At 43.9% G+C, this 19,165-nt stretch overlaps 1 protein-coding gene across 1 annotated transcript; it reads left to right on the top strand.

The window, feature by feature from the left end:
- Window positions 1–97: 97 nt before the first annotated feature.
- LOC309394965 (rheacalcin-2-like) lies at window positions 98–15,183 on the top strand (the record flags this gene model as incomplete). Its single annotated transcript, XM_081958683.1, has 6 exons — window positions 98–194; window positions 1,706–1,738; window positions 3,669–3,763; window positions 11,206–11,358; window positions 13,316–13,421; window positions 14,985–15,183. The coding sequence occupies 6 exons, from the start codon at window positions 98–100 to the stop codon at window positions 15,050–15,052; spliced, it is 552 nt and encodes a 183-aa protein (XP_081814809.1). The 3' UTR covers window positions 15,053–15,183.
- Between the last annotated feature and the right edge of the window lie 3,982 nt (window positions 15,184–19,165).

Below are 19,165 nucleotides of genomic sequence, written 5' to 3'. Positions count from 1 at the left end.
CTCGCCCACAACCCGGAGTAATTTCAGGTGAACGTAATTTCTGAGGTTCCACCTTGTTTTTGAAACTCGCAAGAGGCACGTTCCTCTCTGACCAGCGATGTTATATAGGTTCCCGGAGGGGTTAGCAGAGGAAGAAGAAGAGAGGTGGTGTCACTTCAGAGGAGTCGCCCAGAGGCCATCAAGCCGAGGAACAAGTGAGTGGCTTTGGAACTTGGGTCTTTGGGGGGAGGAAATTCTCTTCCCCTATTCACACCACCTTGCTAGGAGACGCGGAGGTTGGGAGTCCTTCAGCCACCTGCCCAGGATGGCTTGCTGAGATCTTTGACATCTCCAAGAAAAACAACCAAGCTCGGAGAACACCCGGGAGCCCACAATTCTCCTTCTCCCTGCAACCCTCCCAGCATTGATGATGTTACCTAGTTGGGTCAAGAAATGTCTGACAGAAAACCATCAACCTCAAAGGCCACCAAGGCTTCAACCACACTTCAACCCTTCTCTTCTACTGGTTTGTCTGTCCTGCCCACCAGGGACTCCCCATAGTACCACTTAGAAATGAATGAAAAGAGGGAATAATCCGTGTTGACCCATTTCCTTCGGTGACCTCAAGGGTAGGACATTCACCCAACATCAACTCATATGAATTAATTGAGCTGAGCTGACACCCAGAGTGCATTTGGCAAGGGCCCTTTATTAAGCACGTGAAGGATTGCGACAGTTACCAACACGACGATGCCGGCAGTCCTTGACTTACGACCGTTCATTTAAGGATGCTTCAAAGTTACAACAGCCTCCGAAAAATTGCCTTGGGGTTACGACCATTCCACTCCAGGCACATGGGTGCAATTCATGGCAATGGGCTCACATTTACGACAGGCCCAGCAAGTTGCAGTCACATAATCACAATTTGTGACCTTCTGTTTTTCTTTTGTATATGTTTTATTTGCAGTTTTCCTTTAACAACCAACATATTTTGTGGACAGAGTAATGAGTGGGTCAATACATGTTTACATAATGCTAACAATGATAATACAATGATAGCTTTTGTCTTCCAACTTCTAACCTTAATAAACTCATTATAGTTATAAAACATTATTTTATATATCAATTTATATAATACTCTCTTCCTAATTTATATTCTCCCCTCCCCCACTTATTGGGGGTTCTCCCATATTCATCTCTTTATCTTTTAAATAATACTATTTTATCTTAATGGTTCTTTACCACTTTCTCCAAAGATACATTTAAGCATCAATTACATGTCTTACACTATGTTTATTAACCCCTATAAGATCACCAATATTTTAATAAAATAAAATCAGATCCGGTCCTGCAATGGCTTGCTTACTGACTGCCTCCCTTAGTAATTGAAATTGCAGTCTCAGCTGTAGCCCTAAGTTGAAGACTATCTGTAAATTATCGTAATTGAAATGGAGATGACAGTTGGTCTATTTAGATATGGATCTTACAGGACCGTCCAGCAACTGTTCCTGTTTAAAGCAAACGTTTACAAATGGTGTAGGGTCTCCTGCTTGAGCAGGGGGCTGGACTAGAAGACCTCCAAGGTCCCTTCCAACTCTGTTATTGGCCTCTGTAATCGGTTTAATCAGAGGCATGGCTGAAAATACCATTTCTCCTCCTAACATTCCTTTTCTCTTTCTTTGTTCCCTGCAGATGGAGACCCTCTCTACTTTCTGTCTCTTCTTAGGTGGCTTCTTGCTGGCCATCTCTCTTCCACCAGGTAGGTCCTTCTGCCAACCTTCCCGAATTCTGGCAGAAGACCCAGCCCCATAAAAGCATTGCTGAAACGGGATCATTGTAAACTGTGAGATGAAACCCCAAAGTAAATATGGGATGGGTGGTTAGGATGAGAGATGGGAAGAAGGATTTCCTTGTCCTTACATGGCAAAGTTCTGGAATTATAATAAATGTCCTGGGGTGGAGAACAGAGCATGTAGGAAGATCGCTGGTCATTATCCCCTGGGGTAACTTGAGAAGGATCTACAGAAATACTTTATTAACACTGAATTAAGGAGAAACAACCTACAACTAAGGAGGCATTTCCTGATAGTTGGGACAATTAACCAGTGGAACAACTTGTCTCCAGAACAGTAGTGGGTTCCTACTGGTTCAGCTGAAATGGTAGTGGTTTGGTGGCCTGCCACGCCCCGAACAAGTTTTCAGGGAAGCTCTTGGCCCCACCATCTTTTTTTTTTGCTTCTGCACATGCACAATGTTTATTGTACTGCGCATGCGTGCACATCAAGCACACATGTGTGAGTGTGGCGCAGCCATGAGTGAACTGGCAGTAGTGACTGCCGGAACCCTGCTCCAGAAGTTGTAAATGCTCCAACACTGGAAGTTTCTAACAAGATGCTGGATAACAATTTGTCTGAAATGATTATAGAGTCTCCTGCCTGAGCAATGGGTTGGACTAGAAGTCCTCCAAGGTCCCTTCCAACTCTTCTCTTCTCCCCTATCCTCTGTCATATCACTGTTATTCCAGGGGTGTCAAACTTGATTTCATTGAGGGCCGCTGTCACCATGCTCCTGTCAGACCTGCAGCCATATTCCTTTTAGGATCTTTGGCCTGCCACTCTCTCTATTATTTTACTATGCTGTTTCATTAGTGGGGTAATTGGGAGGGGGAATAGTAAGGAGTAGAATGTGCTGTTGTCAAAATAAAACATTCCTTTCTAGAAGCCAAAGGTCATTCTTTGCCTCTGCACCTCTGCACCTGACCAGAACTGGATGGGTGGAGATGCCAGCATGGCAGTGGAAGATTGGACCATGTGATGGACTTGTGGGTGTGGGGACAAGACGATGAACTTTCAACTGGGTGGAAAACCCAGGAAGCTTTCAGATTTGGGTTTTCCACAGATGTGCCAACATGTGTCTCTTAATAAATTGGAATTTAGAGCAATGCTTTGCCTTGGACTCTGATTTAATTTTGGATGATATCTGGAACAATGACAGCTGCATCAGTGTTCGGTTTGACCTTGGAGGGCCAGGGTGGGCATGGCCAGCTTGACATCATTCGTGTTCCCCCCCCCCCCCGAGTTTGCCCGAGAGCTCTGCCAGTGAAACCAGGCTCCCCAGCTCCGTTTTAAGCTGCGACAGCATCCAGCAACCCTCTGCTAGCGAGAACAGAGCCATTCCTTTGCTGTTTCCAGAGTGGCCCCGTGGACCAGATCTAAGCAGCCAGTGGGCCAGATCCTGCTCCCAGGCCTTGAGTTTGACACCTGTGTTATTCTATCATTCTGTCGTTCTAATCTAACATTCTGTCATTCTGCTATTTTGCCCATTTTTCTGTCATTCTGTTATTCTATCATTCTGTAATTATTCTATCATTCTGTCATTCTTCTGTTATTCTGTCATGGTGTTATGCTATGATTCTGCCATTCTGAAATTATCCTATTATTCTGTTGTTGTGTCATTCTATCATTCTGTAATGATTGTGTTATTCTGTCGTTGTGTCATTCTATCATTCTGATTTGAGTGTGGCTGTTCACTTGGGCTGGAACCACCTGGGTGAGCCACCATAAAATAATCCTGAGAATGCAGGTAGCCCCACCCTGGACATGGCCTGAGTGAATTTCCTTCACCCCTTTGCTACTTCCTCAGCCCCCTCCACTTGCAGCCTGGATCCCATTTGTCTCCTCTGCTAACAGGTGCCAAAGCCACCACGTGTCCTGGAGGATGGAGGCAGTTCAACGGATTCTGCTATGGCTTCTTCAATCTGAAAGTGAGTTGGATGAAAGCAGAGGTAAGGAAAAGGCAAGGCTGAACAGGTGGGCACGATTCCCAAACTGCTTAATCCCGGGGAATCCTCGACTTATAACTCTTCAATAATTGTAGCTCGGGGTTGAAATAAGGGGTCCTTGATGCTCTCTGGGTCTGGTGGTTTTCTTGCAGACATTTCATGACCCATCTAGGAAACATCATCAGTGCCAGAAGAAAGTGGGGTATGTGGAGAGGAGGAAGATGATGACTGTGGGGTTCTTGGTGGTTCCTGAGCTTTGTGGTTTTCTTACAGATGTTTCATGACCCATCTAGGGAACATCATCAATAGTAGAAGGGAGTGGGGTTGGCAGAGAGAAGGAGGAGGAGGAGGATGACTATGGAATACTTGGCACCCTTTGAGCTTTGTAGTTTTCTTACAATCACTTTATGACTTAACTAGGGAACATCATCAGTGCTAGAAGGGGGTGGAGTTTGTGGAGGAGGAGGAGGAGGAGGACTGTGGGGTCCTTGTGCTCCCTTAGCTTGCTTGTTTTCTTGAAGATGTTTCATGACCCAACTAGGGAACATCATCAGTGCTAGCAGGGAGTCATCAATGGTGTGGAAGGGGATTCTGGGTCTGACATGGACAACTGCTGCCTCTTCCCAAATGAGAGAGAAAATGCTCATGGCAGGCAGGATGGAAAATGCTCCCTTGACCCGCTGATACCACACGTGGCCTGCACTACTGAAATGTCTCACGTTGGCCATGCTGGCCCAGGCTTGCTCAGGAAGAGACTGTCAGGGGAAAAAAAAACACCCTGTTGGAGATCGATGGACCGTGGCTGATTCCCTTCCGCATATCTTTTGAGATATTGAGAAAAAAATAAGTCTTTAAAAGTATTCTAATTAATAAACAAACTTTAATAATAAAATAATAAAAGTAAATGAAACAGAAAATAACTAATTGGTTACATTTTGATAATGAAAGCTACGTTTGCCAAAGTTGGCTGCCGAACAAAGAAGAGAGGAATTTTGGAATGTGTGACGCGTGCGCAATAAATCTTTCTTAGTTTAACTCTTGAATGTCAGTTTAGGCAGTTCAGGCTTAGCAAACTTTTTAACATCGTGACACCCCTTCTTTTGCTAGTCTGGGCTGACATCATCAAATCATCAATTAAGGCACATCTTCTTTCGCAGATACTCGTGTTGATTTGCGGCGAGTGGTTTGTTAAGCATGTCTGCGATCTGATCATGTGTAGAAACATATTGCAATTTAACAAAACCTTGCTTAACTAATTGCTTTGTGTTTTGATAACGAATGTCAATGTGTCTGGACCTAGAACCTGTAAAATGTGACTCAGAAATATAAACAACAGATACATTATCTTCCATCACAGTGATTGGTCGAATCGGACGTGTCCAGATATCTGTGATCAAAGCATCAAACCACGTTAGAGAATTACGAGCATCTGAAACACAAGCATATTCAGCTTCAGTAGATGAACATGAAACAAAACTCTGTTTTCTCACTTGCCAGTAAACAGGACAACCATTTAGGAACATCATGTAACCAGAAGTGCTTTTGCGTGACTTCTTGTCGCTCGCCCAGTCGGCGTCGGCAAAACAAATCAACTTTGGTTGATCAGTGTGTGTTGGTTCTAGCAATAACTTCATGTGCTTAGTGTGTTTCAGGTATTTCAACAACTTCTTAATGCATGACCAATGAAATTGTGTTGCCTTACCTACGTGTCGTGATAAAAGATTAACACTAAGTGCGATGTCAGGTCTGGTCCAACTACTAATGTATAATAGTGAACCAATGACTGAACGATAGAGTGTTTGATCCTCGAACTCAGGACTTGGTTCATGTGTTAAGTTGTGAAAATCTGTTTGCATGGGTGTCTTTGTTGTGCTAGCATCTTTCATGTTGCAATGATGTAGAATGTGGTCAATTTTCTCTTCTTGTGAAAGACTAAACCCCTTCTGTGTCTTTTCAATTTGAACACCTAAATAAGTGCTAATGTGTCCTAAAGATTTTAGTGTGAAGTATCTCTGCAAACTTTTAGCAAAAATCTCACTCATTTTCTTATTTGGACCAATATAAACAATATCATCAACATAAACAAGAATTATCTCATATGCATTGTTAGATCTTTTTGTGAACACACACTCATCGGTTTCGGACTTAATAAAGCCCATTGAATTTAGTTTGTCAGTAAGACATAAATACCACATTAAACCTGACTGTTTCAGACCATAAAGACTTTTGTTCAGGAACCAGGTATCCCCTTCTTGCTTTCGGAATCCTGGAGGGCTTCTCACGTAGATCTCTTCATCTAGGTCTGCATGTAGATAAGCTGTGTCCACATCAAATTGAAAAACTTCTAAACCAAGAATAGTTGCAGTGGTTAAAGCAATTTTTACACTTTCAGTTCTGACTGTTGGTGAGTAAGTGTTTGTGTAGTCCTCAGGATAACGTTGAGCGAAACCCTGAGCTACAAGTCTGGCTTTGTATAAAGACTCACCATTTGGTTTCTTCTTGATTCTGTAGACCCATCGGGTGCCAATGACTTTCTTATTTGCTGGAGGTTTTGCAGGTGTGAATACATTAAGTTTCTTTAAACTGTCCATTTCATCCTGCATTGCATCATACCATTTGTCTTGTTCTGAATCAGGAAGCTGTTTGATTTGTGTGAATGTCTCTGGAGGAAGAGTAACGTTGCAAATCAAAGGTACTGGTGTTTTTGTCAGTTGCCATGAATAACGTTGTGGAGGGATTCCTTTTGTGGCCCTCTTGGAGCGTCTAGGAACAACAGACCAGTCTTCTTCTTCTTCTTCATCATCATCCTCGTCCTCACGTTCGTCGCTAGCATCAGCATCCGCGGGTTGCAAAGACGGAACATCAGGTTGTGAAGAACTGGTAGAAGGAACATCTGCCTGCGAATTATCATCAGGCTGCGTGGCATCTGGAACACCATCTCTAGGAAAATAAACTTCAGGATCATTGGAATGAATCCTGGACCAGTCAATGTCTTCCTCAAAATTAGCAGATTGTGAAATGACAATCACATGTTTAGTATCAATGAATTTGTACCATTTTGAATTATCATCAATACCCATAAATCTTAGTCTCTTTGGTCCTTGAGTTATAGGAGTGTTCACCATAGCATATGAACCAAAAATATGGAGGTTCTTGAGATTAGGCTTGTAGCCATACAGCATGTAGAAAGGAGTTTGATTGATTACACTGCTCCAAGTACGGTTGACAATGTAATTTGCATATTTGATTGCTTCACCCCAGTATGCGTTACTGAGATTGGCATCTTCTAGAAGACAACGCATCATGGTTTGTAGAACCCCTTGTCTTCTTTCTACGACTCCGTTATGAGCCGGTGTATATGGAGCAGATGTCTGATGAAGAATTCCATTCTTACGCATCCAGTCCTGGAAACGCTGAGACATGAATTCTGCACCACGGTCACTCTGGATTCTGGCGATGCGAACTTGGTATTGTGTAGAAACAAACGCTGCAAAGTCTTTAAAGATCTGAAAGGTCTCAGATTTCTCTCTCATAGGATATACAAATCCATATCTAGAATGATTATCTACAATTGTTAAAAAATACTTTCTGCCACCAAGTGTTGGTGGGAAAGGACCCACTATGTCAGTGTGTACCAAATCAAAAATGCGTGTTGACCGGCGTGTAGCGTGTTTGGGAATTGCAGCCGCCTTGGATTTAGCCTTTTTGCAAACCGCACAATCCAAAAACACCTTACACCCCTTTAGATCCAAACCTTTTGCGAACTCCGGCATCTTTCTAAGAACACGGAAACTGGCATGCCCCAATCTTCTGTGCCACTTGTGAATACACCTGGAATGCAAAGGTTTACCAGTTAGTGAATTCTCAACATTAACAGTTTCATGAGGACCCTCAGGCTTACTCTGAGCAATCTGTTTCTGTTTTCTTTGTTTGTTGGCTTTAGGAGCCTTTGGCACAGTAACGCTTTCTCTCTCTGGGACAACTCTCTCTGGGTCTGCGTTGTGCCTTTTTGGAGTTTGCATACTTGCCTGTGCTTGCCCTTTAGGCTTTGGCTTTAAGTAATAAACACCACCAATCAGCATGGTTTCAGCAACAATATCACCATCTTTAACTAAGTAACTTGCTTTTTCGAGGTGGTGAACCTGGAACTTTAACTCTCTAGACAAGTGACTTTGACTAAGCAAATTACTGGTTGCTGAAGGTATGTAATAAACATCAGGGATGTGTGTATCGAGTTCTTCAATGTAAACAGTTCCTTTTCCCATAACCTTGCAAGTGTGGTTGGTGAAGGAATACAGTTCTCGATACTCGGGCTCTGGTTCGCCCATCTCTGTGAAAAGTTCCCTTCTGTGGGTAACGTGCACAGCTGCTCCACTATCTAAAGTCCACAAAAGACGTCTGTCGAACTTTGGATCAGGTTGTGGAACGTTGGTTATGGCCAGTGTTGCAAGCGGAGCTTGTGGGTCACGCCTTGGACCACGACGATCTTGTCTTCCGCCTCTACCTCTGCCTCTGGAATCTGTTCCTCTGGGCTGGTACGTGGCGGGAGCTGGAACTCGTTGGGGACAATCCCGGGTGTCATGTCCCACACGGTTGCAGGTGTAGCATTTTGGCATCCTTGGAGCGTAGCCTCTTCCTCGGAAGGGACGTCTGGCTGGAGCCTTTGGTGCTGGAGGCCGTTGCAGATGTGGGGTAGCTAACCTGATAGCTTCGTCTTCCACTAAAAGTCTGCAAACGTGGTTAACTGTGCGTTGAGCAATAGGCACGTAGTTAATCTTTGCAACAGCATCTTTCCATTCATAATTCAATGAGTTAATGATGATGCTAATCATTTGGATATCATCGATTACATGGCCATTTTGTCTCAATTCACTTCTCATTCTTTTCAGTTTGGTCAAATGTCCACCAATTCGTTCACCAGGTTTCAACTTCGAACCATGGAACTCAGACATGAGCAAACATGAAGATTCAATTGAAACGGGCCTGTAGCAATCTTCCAAAATAGCCCATATTTCTTGGGCAGTTGCATCAGGTGGAAAGATACCTTGGATCTCAATTTCCATTGACATGAGTAAAGTCGTGATTGCTCTGTTTTCGAGGTTTCTTATTGCAGGTGTCCAGGGTTGACGGGGAGGATCAAAAACCATGGAATATGTGCCTTCTCTTCGAAGCAAGAGCGCAATTTCACTGACCCAGGCTTTATAATTCTCTCCTGACTCCTTTAATTTGGACTCACCAGTCAAGGGGGTGACTGTGAATACCTGCTGAGGAACAATTTGTTGCTCTGGTTGCAAAGCTGGTTGTTGAACCAGGGGATGCTGGGGTTGCATCATTGGCCTTTGCGTGGCAACATCAAATTGGCTTCCTCGAATTCGCCTTTGGCTTTGCCTTTTTCCATCTAGGGAGAATTCCGCACCGCCAGGGGGTGTTGAAGACTTAACCTTTGAGGGCAAAGTTTGGGCTTCTGTAAAACTCATAGCTAATTCTTTAAACCTCATCATCTTTTGCTGTAATGATTTTTCTCCGCCAGCAGATGGCAGTGCAGCTTCACTTCTTGGCTGCAGCCCTCTATACATGGCCTGAAGTTCAATTGACTCAAAGGGACCACGTGACCTCGGTGACGTGTACATGTCTCTTTGTTCTAATTGACCAGTGAACTCTGTGGGGTGTGTCTTAGGCTGTTGTTTTGAAGAAGACAAGATGGCGTCCTCAGACATTTTGGGAGTGGGGGAGCTTCTCCTACTTCGCTTTATTTCATTAAAACACACTCTCGCCTCCCTAACATATTTTTCAAAACGTTCTAATCGATCAAGATAGCTTTGCATTTCTTGCTCACCATCTGGGGGAATTTCATAAACTTTGCTTTCTGCGTGGGAGGATTTTTCCTCTGCCGGCAGTTGCCGTTTAGACTTTTGCCGTTCATTAATTGTATCTTGATAATGAGGGACATTTACTGACCTCAGTCCGTAGATCTTGCCTTCTGTAACTCCTTCCCCCATTTCTGGCTCGGCACCTGAAGAATCTTGCTCCTCTGTGTCTGAGGGAATGGATTCTTTCAAGTGCTTTCCATGTCCGTGTTTTTTTTTCTTTTCTTTCTCTTCGACATTGCTAATTAGGCTTAGTCGGTTATCTTTAGATAGCATGAAGGGAAAATACAGCCATAAATTGTAACCATCTCAGCTGGTATCATCAAAAACCATCCTCTGCTACCAAGTTGTCAGGGGAAAAAAAAACACCCTGTTGGAGATCGATGGACCGTGGCTGATTCCCTTCCGCATATCTTTTGAGATATTGAGAAAAAAATAAGTCTTTAAAAGTATTCTAATTAATAAACAAACTTTAATAATAAAATAATAAAAGTAAATGAAACAGAAAATAACTAATTGGTTACATTTTGATAATGAAAGCTACGTTTGCCAAAGTTGGCTGCCGAACAAAGAAGAGAGGAATTTTGGAATGTGTGACGCGTGCGCAATAAATCTTTCTTAGTTTAACTCTTGAATGTCAGTTTAGGCAGTTCAGGCTTAGCAAACTTTTTAACATCGTGACAGAGACAACGGCCATGTGGGAAAAAAAATACAGAGAAGGCAAGATCAAATCAAGAGCTCTTCTTGATCCAAGCAAAGTCCAGTCTTCCGGGGCAGTGGTCCCCAACTTTTTCCAGCTTTGTGGACCACCGGGGGAGAGGAAATAGTTTGTTCTGACCCAGCTCCCCAAACACGACAAACCCTCTGAAGTTAACTCAAATATTTTTTTATTAGGAGTGCCGGCATCCCCTTTCTCCTTCACCGCAGGCTAACAAGTCCATCCGGCAGGGAGAAGAATAGTTGTCTGCCACATCTATTAATTTCTGCCCTCTGCCTTTTATCCCCAGAGCTCAGGTGGGGATTCACTAGCAGTGGTAGCTCTTCCGTCCCAAGGTCCAGCCCATAGATTTCCACTGCTCTCCTCTCCCTTTTGTGCATCTGCCTGTCAGACACTGGACCCAGCTGTTCCTCCTTAGCCACCTCCAGACCTGGGGGCTGTTGACTCCATCTGTGGGCTGAGGGCCAGCCCAGGTTCCACCTCTGCCCCTCTCTCTCTCTGAGAGCTCCATTCCCTCTTCCCCCTCAGAGCTCTCAGGTTGCCTTGATGCTGGCCCTGACCCCCACGCCGCCTCCTCCTCCTCTTCTGATTTGGCTGCTGGAGGGGCCAGTGGCCGACAGACCGGAACATAGTTCCACGTGAATGGTGGACATACATATGTGTATAGCTCCAGTTCTGTGAGCAGCGGGCACACACGTGTACAAGTGCCTCACACTTGCACAAATGGAGATGCATGCGTGCATACCCATAGCTCTAGCGGCTCAGTTCTGAATGGGTCACAGCCCAGTACCAGGCTGCAGCCCGAGGGTTGGGGACCCCTGTTCTGTAGGGTGAAACCTCTTCTTTTTGGTCTCCCTCAGCTGGAATGCCAGTCCATAAAGTTCAACTGCCACCTCGCTTCTATTGTCAATGAGGAAGAGACAGAGCTACTGTCCAAGTACCTTGATGAAGTCTACGCTCTACGGTCATCAGTCTGGATTGGGATGCACGAGAGCAAAATTGGGACTATAGAGGTGAGTGTGGGAATTCCCTCCTTCTCCTAGGGATAACTTGTCTTGCACGCTCTTCAGGTCAGGCCTGGCGTGGAGAAAGCAGCAGACCCTGATTGTCCTAAAAGTAACCCATTTAATTGGATCCAAATAAAGGGGACCCTCCCATAAGGCTGGACTCCGTATAATCTTCCGGCAGGTATTTACCATACGTTCCTCCACTTATGACCACAATTGTCCCCAGAATTTCTGTTGCTAAGTGAGACATTTGTTAAACAATTATTGCCAGGTCTTCAGGTACAATGCCATGGATTTTGGAGGCTCTGGTGGCCCATTCCAAGAGGGAGGGTCCCATCCTTGTAAACAAGGTGTCCCCCCACCACAAAGGTAACTGGGCGTTGTTTTCTTCTTCTTTTGAAAATGTTTTGCTTCTCAAATCCAGTTGCCTTTTGGGGAAAAAAAGCAACTTTGGGAAATACCACAGCTACTTTGGCCAGGCCCTAGAAACACACTGATTTCTGACTTGATATTTTCTGTGTTGAATTAATATTTTACTGACAAAAAAATAAAAGGAGACTAGTATAGATCTATTTCAAGCTATTTAGCTCTCATTGGCTAGCCATACCCTTCTGGGATTTGAACCTGGCTACTTATATATTAGGTAGATGTATTAATCTCTAAGCCACGGGCTCTCCTTGCTTTGTCCGCTATACCAGGTGAGAGAATAAGTGTTTTTTTTTTTTTAAATCAGGGCAATCTGGTCTACCCAATTATGGGACAGAGCATAATGCTTCCGCATTCGTCTGTCAGCCCCAATCTGGAATCCTTTCTGGCTTGATAGATTCTCCATGCCAAGAAGCACCTGTGCATCTAACGGAAATGATCCATCCAAAATTACACTAATTACCCTGTTGGTTCCCATTATAAAAGAAGTCTTGAGATTTTGAGTTGAAACCCCCAAAATAAGGCGATGGCCATCAACCCTTCTAAGCAGATGCATGAGTAGAAACATAGCATCCTCCTCATGAGAAGGCATGGTTATCCTTTGCTCTGCTTTGACCAGACCCAATTTGGGATCCTGAATGCAGTTATGGGTACTAGAATTCCAAAACAGAGTTCTTTATTCTCTACTTGCTGATAACCGGGTGTTGCCTGGGTATTTATAGACATCAAAGCACTTATATGACAGGTAGTCATTGAGAGGAGCCTTTCCTCCCCCTACTCCCATGCCCATCATCCCTGCCCTCTCTCTTCCCCCTTCCATGCGCTCTTCTTTCCCGCTCTGTCTAAGATCCTGGCACTTTGCCCCAAATCCATCAGGTGCTTCCCTATTGGTCCACTGGAGGGCGAACGTCACAGCTGGCTTTCCAGAGGAAGCTGCAAAGGAACTGACATCACAAACAATTGCTGCTCTAGGACACCGCACTCGCTCTTCTTAATGGGCCAGGCGTTCCAGAGTTATGCACACCCTCCCCAGGGGTGTCTTACAGTATTTGTTTCCTGAGGGTAGTATTATATAAAATAATAAATAAGAAGATGTATAGAAGATAGATTGACCAAGTGTGATTGGACACACCAGAAATTTGTCTTCTGTGCATAAGCTCTCAATGTACATAAAAGGTATAAGTGATAAATCATGATCATAGTCATCATAAATACATTCATCATAAATCATAAGATACAACACTTAGTGATAGTCTTAGGATATGATATAAGCAATCAACATAATAAATAATTATGAATTATAATCAACATAAGCAATCAATCATACTAGGAAATTAAATAAAGCAATAATAAATATGATACAATAAATACAATACAATAAATAAAGATACAAGCAACAAAGTTATAGTCAAAAGTAGAGAAGGAGATAGGTCATAGGAAGGATGAGAATGACAGGGACCAACTCAGGACCAGAAACGTATCATAGGCTCTGCCTTGACCCACTCTCATGTTTCTTTCCGACATTCACTTTCTTCAGAAGAGGCACTTTGAGTGGACGGATCGGACCGCCGTCGATTATACGTCCTGGAGACCAGGAGAACCGCACCACTTAAAGAAACATTGTGCAGCCCTGGGCAAACCAGGTGAGCAGATGATTTTTTTTTACCATGCACACGTGGAAAATGAAATATCAGTGGGTAAGCTGGGATCACTCCAGGATAATCCTTACTTCCAGGGAAATTGTTTTGACAAAACCGGCTGAAGGGCCTTGTCTGCTCACACACAGACACAAATTGGAAGGATCGTTGATGGGGTGCCTAGTTCATTGATCAGGCGATGCTGGTAGGAAGCTGCCTGCCCAAACTAAATAACCTCCATTCCAAGGCATCCAGAAGGGATGGGGTCATAAAGCCCCCAGACAGCTAATTCCATGCTGGTTGAGTTTGCAGTACTTCTATCACCTCTATCTCCCTCTCCCTCTCATCCATCCATCCATCATCTACCTATGTCTCTCTCTTTTATCATCTGTGTATCTTTCTAATCAATCAATCATCTGTGTCTGTCTACCTATATTTTTCTTTCTTTCTATCACCTATCTATCCATCCATCATCTCTCTAATCAATCAAATCAATCAATCATTTATCAATCTCTCTCCCATCCATCCATCCATCCAACATCTATCTTTATCTCTCTATCCCTTTATTTTATTTGAGGGCCTCCTACAAATACGAGGGGGGCAAACTATTTTCCAAAGTGCCAAAAGACAAGAAACAATGGATGGAAACTGACCTAGGAGAGAAACAACCTAGAACTAAGGAAAAATTTCCTGACGGTGAGAGCAGTTAACCAATGAAATAGATTGCTTTCAGAAGATATGGCTGCTCCATCACTGGAGGTTTTAAAGAAGGGATTGGACAACCATTGTCTGAAATGCTATAGGGTCTCCTGCTTGAGCAAAGGGTTGGACTAGAAGACCCCAAGGTTCCTTTCAACTCTGTTATGCTATGTTCTATGTCTATTTCTCTGTCTCTCTCTATCCCATCTCCATCCATCCATTCAACCATGCACCTATCTACCCATTATATTTATACCTGCTGAAGTCATGGCACTCTTGGTTGTTTAGAGTAACTACAATCAAAACAAGCAACCATCCACCGAACAAAAGGAGCTGTGTCCAGACATTTAAGTCATCTTAGCCAGTGTAGACTCAAGCTGTATAATTTGTTAAATATAAAAGTCAATTTTCCAGGATCTCTCAATAGATTCTTTGCGCTGACTTCAGCTGTTATCTCAGCTGAAGACCAATGGCAACAGAGGAACACCAAGAATATGGTAAATACTCTTTCATGCTCTCAGAATTTGGTTGGTTTCTTGCAGACATTTCATGACCAAACTAGGGAACATCATCAGTGCTAGAAGGGGGTGGGATTGGAGGAGGAGGACAACTGTGGGGTCCTTGATGCTCTCTGAGCTGGTTTGTTTTCATGCAGACATTTCATGATCCAACTAAGTAACATGATCCATTCCAGGAAGGGAGTGAGGTATTGCGCAGTGTCTACACAGGTTGCCTGCTCTGTCAGTGTTGGTGGGAATGCATTTGGTGGTTGTTTATTTTGTTTGTCTGAGTTGATAGTTCCTGATTGGGCTGTTGTTTCCTGTGAAGAGTTATGTGAACTTGTCAATAACTTTACCTGTTATCTTCTAGATTACAAACAGTGGGTTACCCGATGGTGTAACAATGATCTTCCCTATCTGTGTAAATTTCAATTATGATGCTTAAAGGAGGTTCTCCCATCATTCCAAGCAGTTCAAGGAATGGAAGCAAGCTGTCCGCCACACAAATATTTCTCTCCACTGCATACCAGTGAGACATCCCCTCCATGAATGTATGGGCCCAACTTCCTTTTCTCTGTGCTGGAATTATGAATGAATCAATTCTATTGCAACTATGAATGTCCTCTGGATTTGTCTCTCATTCTGTTAAGATATTCATAAGGTGGCCACCATCACAGCGATGAAGGTAGCCTGTTTCTGAATGTCTTTCTCTGGCCCTTTGCCCACAAGGAAAAAGCGATTGACTAAATTACAACATCTTGAGATGTTCTTCTTGAGATGTTCTTCCATAGCATGACCACACTTCTGCGTACACTGAAGACCAGGAGTGGCGGACGGTCAGATTGAAGAATTCTGTGGAATCTTTGGTTAGAGGGGCATCGGGTTTAACCTATGTGTAAAAGGGACAGCTCTGTGGCAAATTGGAGAGGGCATCGGGTCTAACCTATGGGCAACACAACAGCTCTGTGGCAAATACAGGCTTCTGAGAATCATGGCTTCGGCTAAGGCTATTTGAAGGACCACCTCTCCCTTATTTCACCTACCTGGTCCATCAGGACGGGAAGGCAGGGCATGTTGTGGGTCCCATTGATGAGGGATATAGATCTGGTATCTGTTCCTTTATCTGAGGAAAGTATTCCCTGCATGAGGAACAGTCAACTCTATCACATGCCTTTTTAGCTACACTTCTAGGTAAATAGAATCACATGGAAGTATTCTCAAATTCATTGCCCTGTCTCCGCCTACTTCCATGAGATGAACTTGAGCAGGTCCAAGGGTGGCCTTCAAGGAAAGCTGCACACTCCTGAATTTGAGGGATCTTCTCAAGACTAGTCTGCATATTAGCTGGCCCTTGAGGAAAGGACTTTCGAGATGGCTTGACCTTCTCCCCAACCAATGCAATCAGATAAGCAGAGCTTTGGTATGAGATAAGGCATAAACAAAATACCTTTGTCCATTTTGACACCCTAACCTAGTACTTTTAGCTCCCTGGCCCAGGTTTCTCCTTCCAGCTTGTTCCATTTGGTATTCTTCCATGCTCCAATGCAAATGTAAGATTCAGGGATTGCTGCAAATCAGTTTGATTGAACACAGGCCTACCCCAGGGCACAGGGGGAATGGTACATGGTCCAACTCTGTGGCTATGCAAAACAGATCCCCTGCTGCTGCTGCTAGTCGTGATGATGATGTGATGCAGATTTTTGATGTGCTTCTTGGTTTCCCTCACATTTTGAAGAGAGGTGATTTTATCCTTCAGTTGGCCGCAGTGGATTTCTCCACATGGTAACTATGGTCCATGTCAGCCAGTTCATGCTGTGGAGGAGATTCTTAAGTTCTCAAGAAGGTTCCAGACATCTACAAGGGCTTTCTGAAAGGCACCCATCTCACGTTTGAGGAAGACTCCTTGGCCAGGGACCATGTGCATTTCTCTGTGGAGTTCTTCAATGTATCTCTCCCAAAGATTTGTTCTCTGGCTCTAACTGATGGATCGTTGTGTTGGGATGGTCCAACTTTTCTCTGTTGTCCCCCATGCTTTCCTGCAGGTCTTCTGTTGAAGTCTTACGTTGATCCACTGTCAGTTGGAGACAGCTGCGCTGCTCTTTCAATCATTAAAAAAAAATCTGTCTGGAATATCTGGTTTGAAGGTCAAAGGAATCTCTCAGTTGTTCAACTCAGAGGTGGAGACCTTCACCGGGAGACCACCCAAGGATTTTGACTATAGAAGCATTCCCCGCCCCCCGCCCCCAGTTGCTGACTTGGTTGAAAAAATGGACACATAGTCACATCCTGTCTCAGTTCACAGGTCATTTTGCTAACCTGCCTTAAGTCCACACATACCTTAAAGTGGACAAGCTTGAAAAACACTGACATAATCCCTCAATACTGATCTCTCTTCAAACTATCCTGACTTCCATTTGATTCGGACTCCAATTCAAGGTGTAAAGGTAGAGGTAAAGGTTCCTCTCGCACATATGTGCTAGTCATTCCCGACTCAAGGGGGCAGTGCTCCTCTCCGTTTCAAAGCTGAAGAGCCAGCGCTGTCCGAAGACGTCTCCGTGGTCATGTGGCCAGCATGACTAAACGCCGAAGGCGCACAGAACGCTGTTCCCTTCCCACCAAAGGTGGTTCCTATTTTTCTACTTGCATTTTTTACGAACTGCTAGGTTGGCAGAAGCTGGGACAAGTAACAGGAACTCACTCTGTTATGCGGCACTAGGGATTCGAATTGCCGACCTTTCTGATCGACTAACTCAGCAAGGTGTATCCTCTATCAAAACCCTCTAAAGGAGTCAGAATTGGCTATCAATCATTTCGGCCATCTCTGATGCTTCTGTTGACAGTAAAAGGTGTGGACCATTCAAATTAGGATGGGCCCCTTTCCAGATATTTATGAGTCCCAATGAGATTTGACAGCTACATGAAAGTTGCTTTTGAACCATTTGATGGAAGGGAAATTTCTGACATCGTCATTAGGGAATGACTTAATTAGGGTTTGTGAACTACTAGGATGGTTTCCTTATCAGATTCCTGGAAATCTGGAAAAGTCTTAAATGCCAGAAGTCAATTTAAGAGACTTAGGAAGGGACCTAAACAAGATTTTTGCTTCTATATGGCTAGCCAGATTTTGGTCACGTAATCCAAATTCAGACCCTTGGCAATTGACTCGTGTTTATGGCGGTTGGAGCATCCCGGGGTCACGCGATCCCTGCTTGTGACCATCTGACAGGCAAAGTGAGTGGTGGAATCCAGATTCGCTTAATAACCACGTTACTCACTTAACAACTGCAGCGATTCCTATAACAATTGCAGCAAGAAAGGTTGTAAAATGGAGGCAACTGTCTTGCTCAGCAACAGAAAATTTGGGGCTCAATTGTGGTTGTAAGTAGAGGATCACCTGAAATCCGTTGAGCGTCAAATTAAAAATAAATATGAAGAACACACTGTCCATTTTCTGACGCCTATTAAACCAAGGAAGTCAGACTAAGTTAATGTGAAGCTTTATGTCAGCCTATTGAAGCCCTCAACAACTTAACACGGTTTATAACCTTTGGGGAAAAAGAGTTAATCATCTGTTTATGCACCCTGGGGAATGCAGAAATGTCTGCCAAGGCAGCCATTCTGGTTAATGGACACACAAATGTTCCCGTAATAAAGTGGACATCCAGCAATTAATGAAATTAGAAATGTTTCCCCCTTGTTATGGTGCAAACAATTGACATTTATTTGAGGCTGGCTGCTCCCTGCCTCAATTCATTAAAGCAACAGTTTCATGCTGTGGACACTCAGATCAGGAATTGGGGGACTGTTTGAATGTCAGAAAGCCAGAGGGAAAAGTGATCCTGCTCCCCCAAAAGTAACATCAAGACACCCAAAAGAAAAAGGTGACAACCCTTTAAAGAAAAAGGGCCAAAAGGGCAAGGAGAAAGTTTTTCTTATCCAGCAAAACTTAGACGAGGGTTTATAAAACTAGAGCGCAGAAGAGAAAAAGAAAAAACAGAGGAATGTACAGAATTAAAATATCTGGTTGGTGCATTAAAAAGAGAAGTGATATTTTGCTTCTTGCAGGTTGTTCAGCATTGTTTTTTCTTTAAAAGAGGAAAAGAAAGAAAAATGGAGGGAGGGAGAACAGGAAGCAAGGAAGGAGAGGAAGGGAGGGAGGAAGAGAAGAAGGGAGGGAGGGGGAAGAGAAGGAGGAAGGAAGGGGGGAGGAGAGGGAGGGAGGAGTGGGAGGGAGGAAGAAAGGAAGGAGAAGGAAGGGAGGAAGAAAAGAAAGGAAGGTGGGGAAGAAAGAAGGGGGGCAGAGAGGAAGCAAGGAAGGAGAGGAAGGGAGGGATGAGAGGGAGGGAGGAAGAAAGGAAGGAAGGAAAGAAGGAAGGAAGAAAAGAAGTAAGGGGGGAAGGGAAGGAGGGAGGGAGGAATTGAAAATGTTAGGAAAAAATATTAGTCCATCATGTTTGGGATTTTTTTGGGGGGGAAGTGATGTCATATGCATGACGACATCATCATACAAATGCATAGGCCTTGGGTGCAAGTCGCAAAGGCTATGCATCC

This window comes from Natrix helvetica (assembly GCF_964273705.1).
Source record: "Natrix helvetica genome assembly, chromosome: 6".
Classification (NCBI taxonomy): domain Eukaryota; kingdom Metazoa; phylum Chordata; class Lepidosauria; order Squamata; family Natricidae; genus Natrix; species Natrix helvetica.
This window is presented reverse-complemented; position numbering and strand designations above follow the sequence as displayed.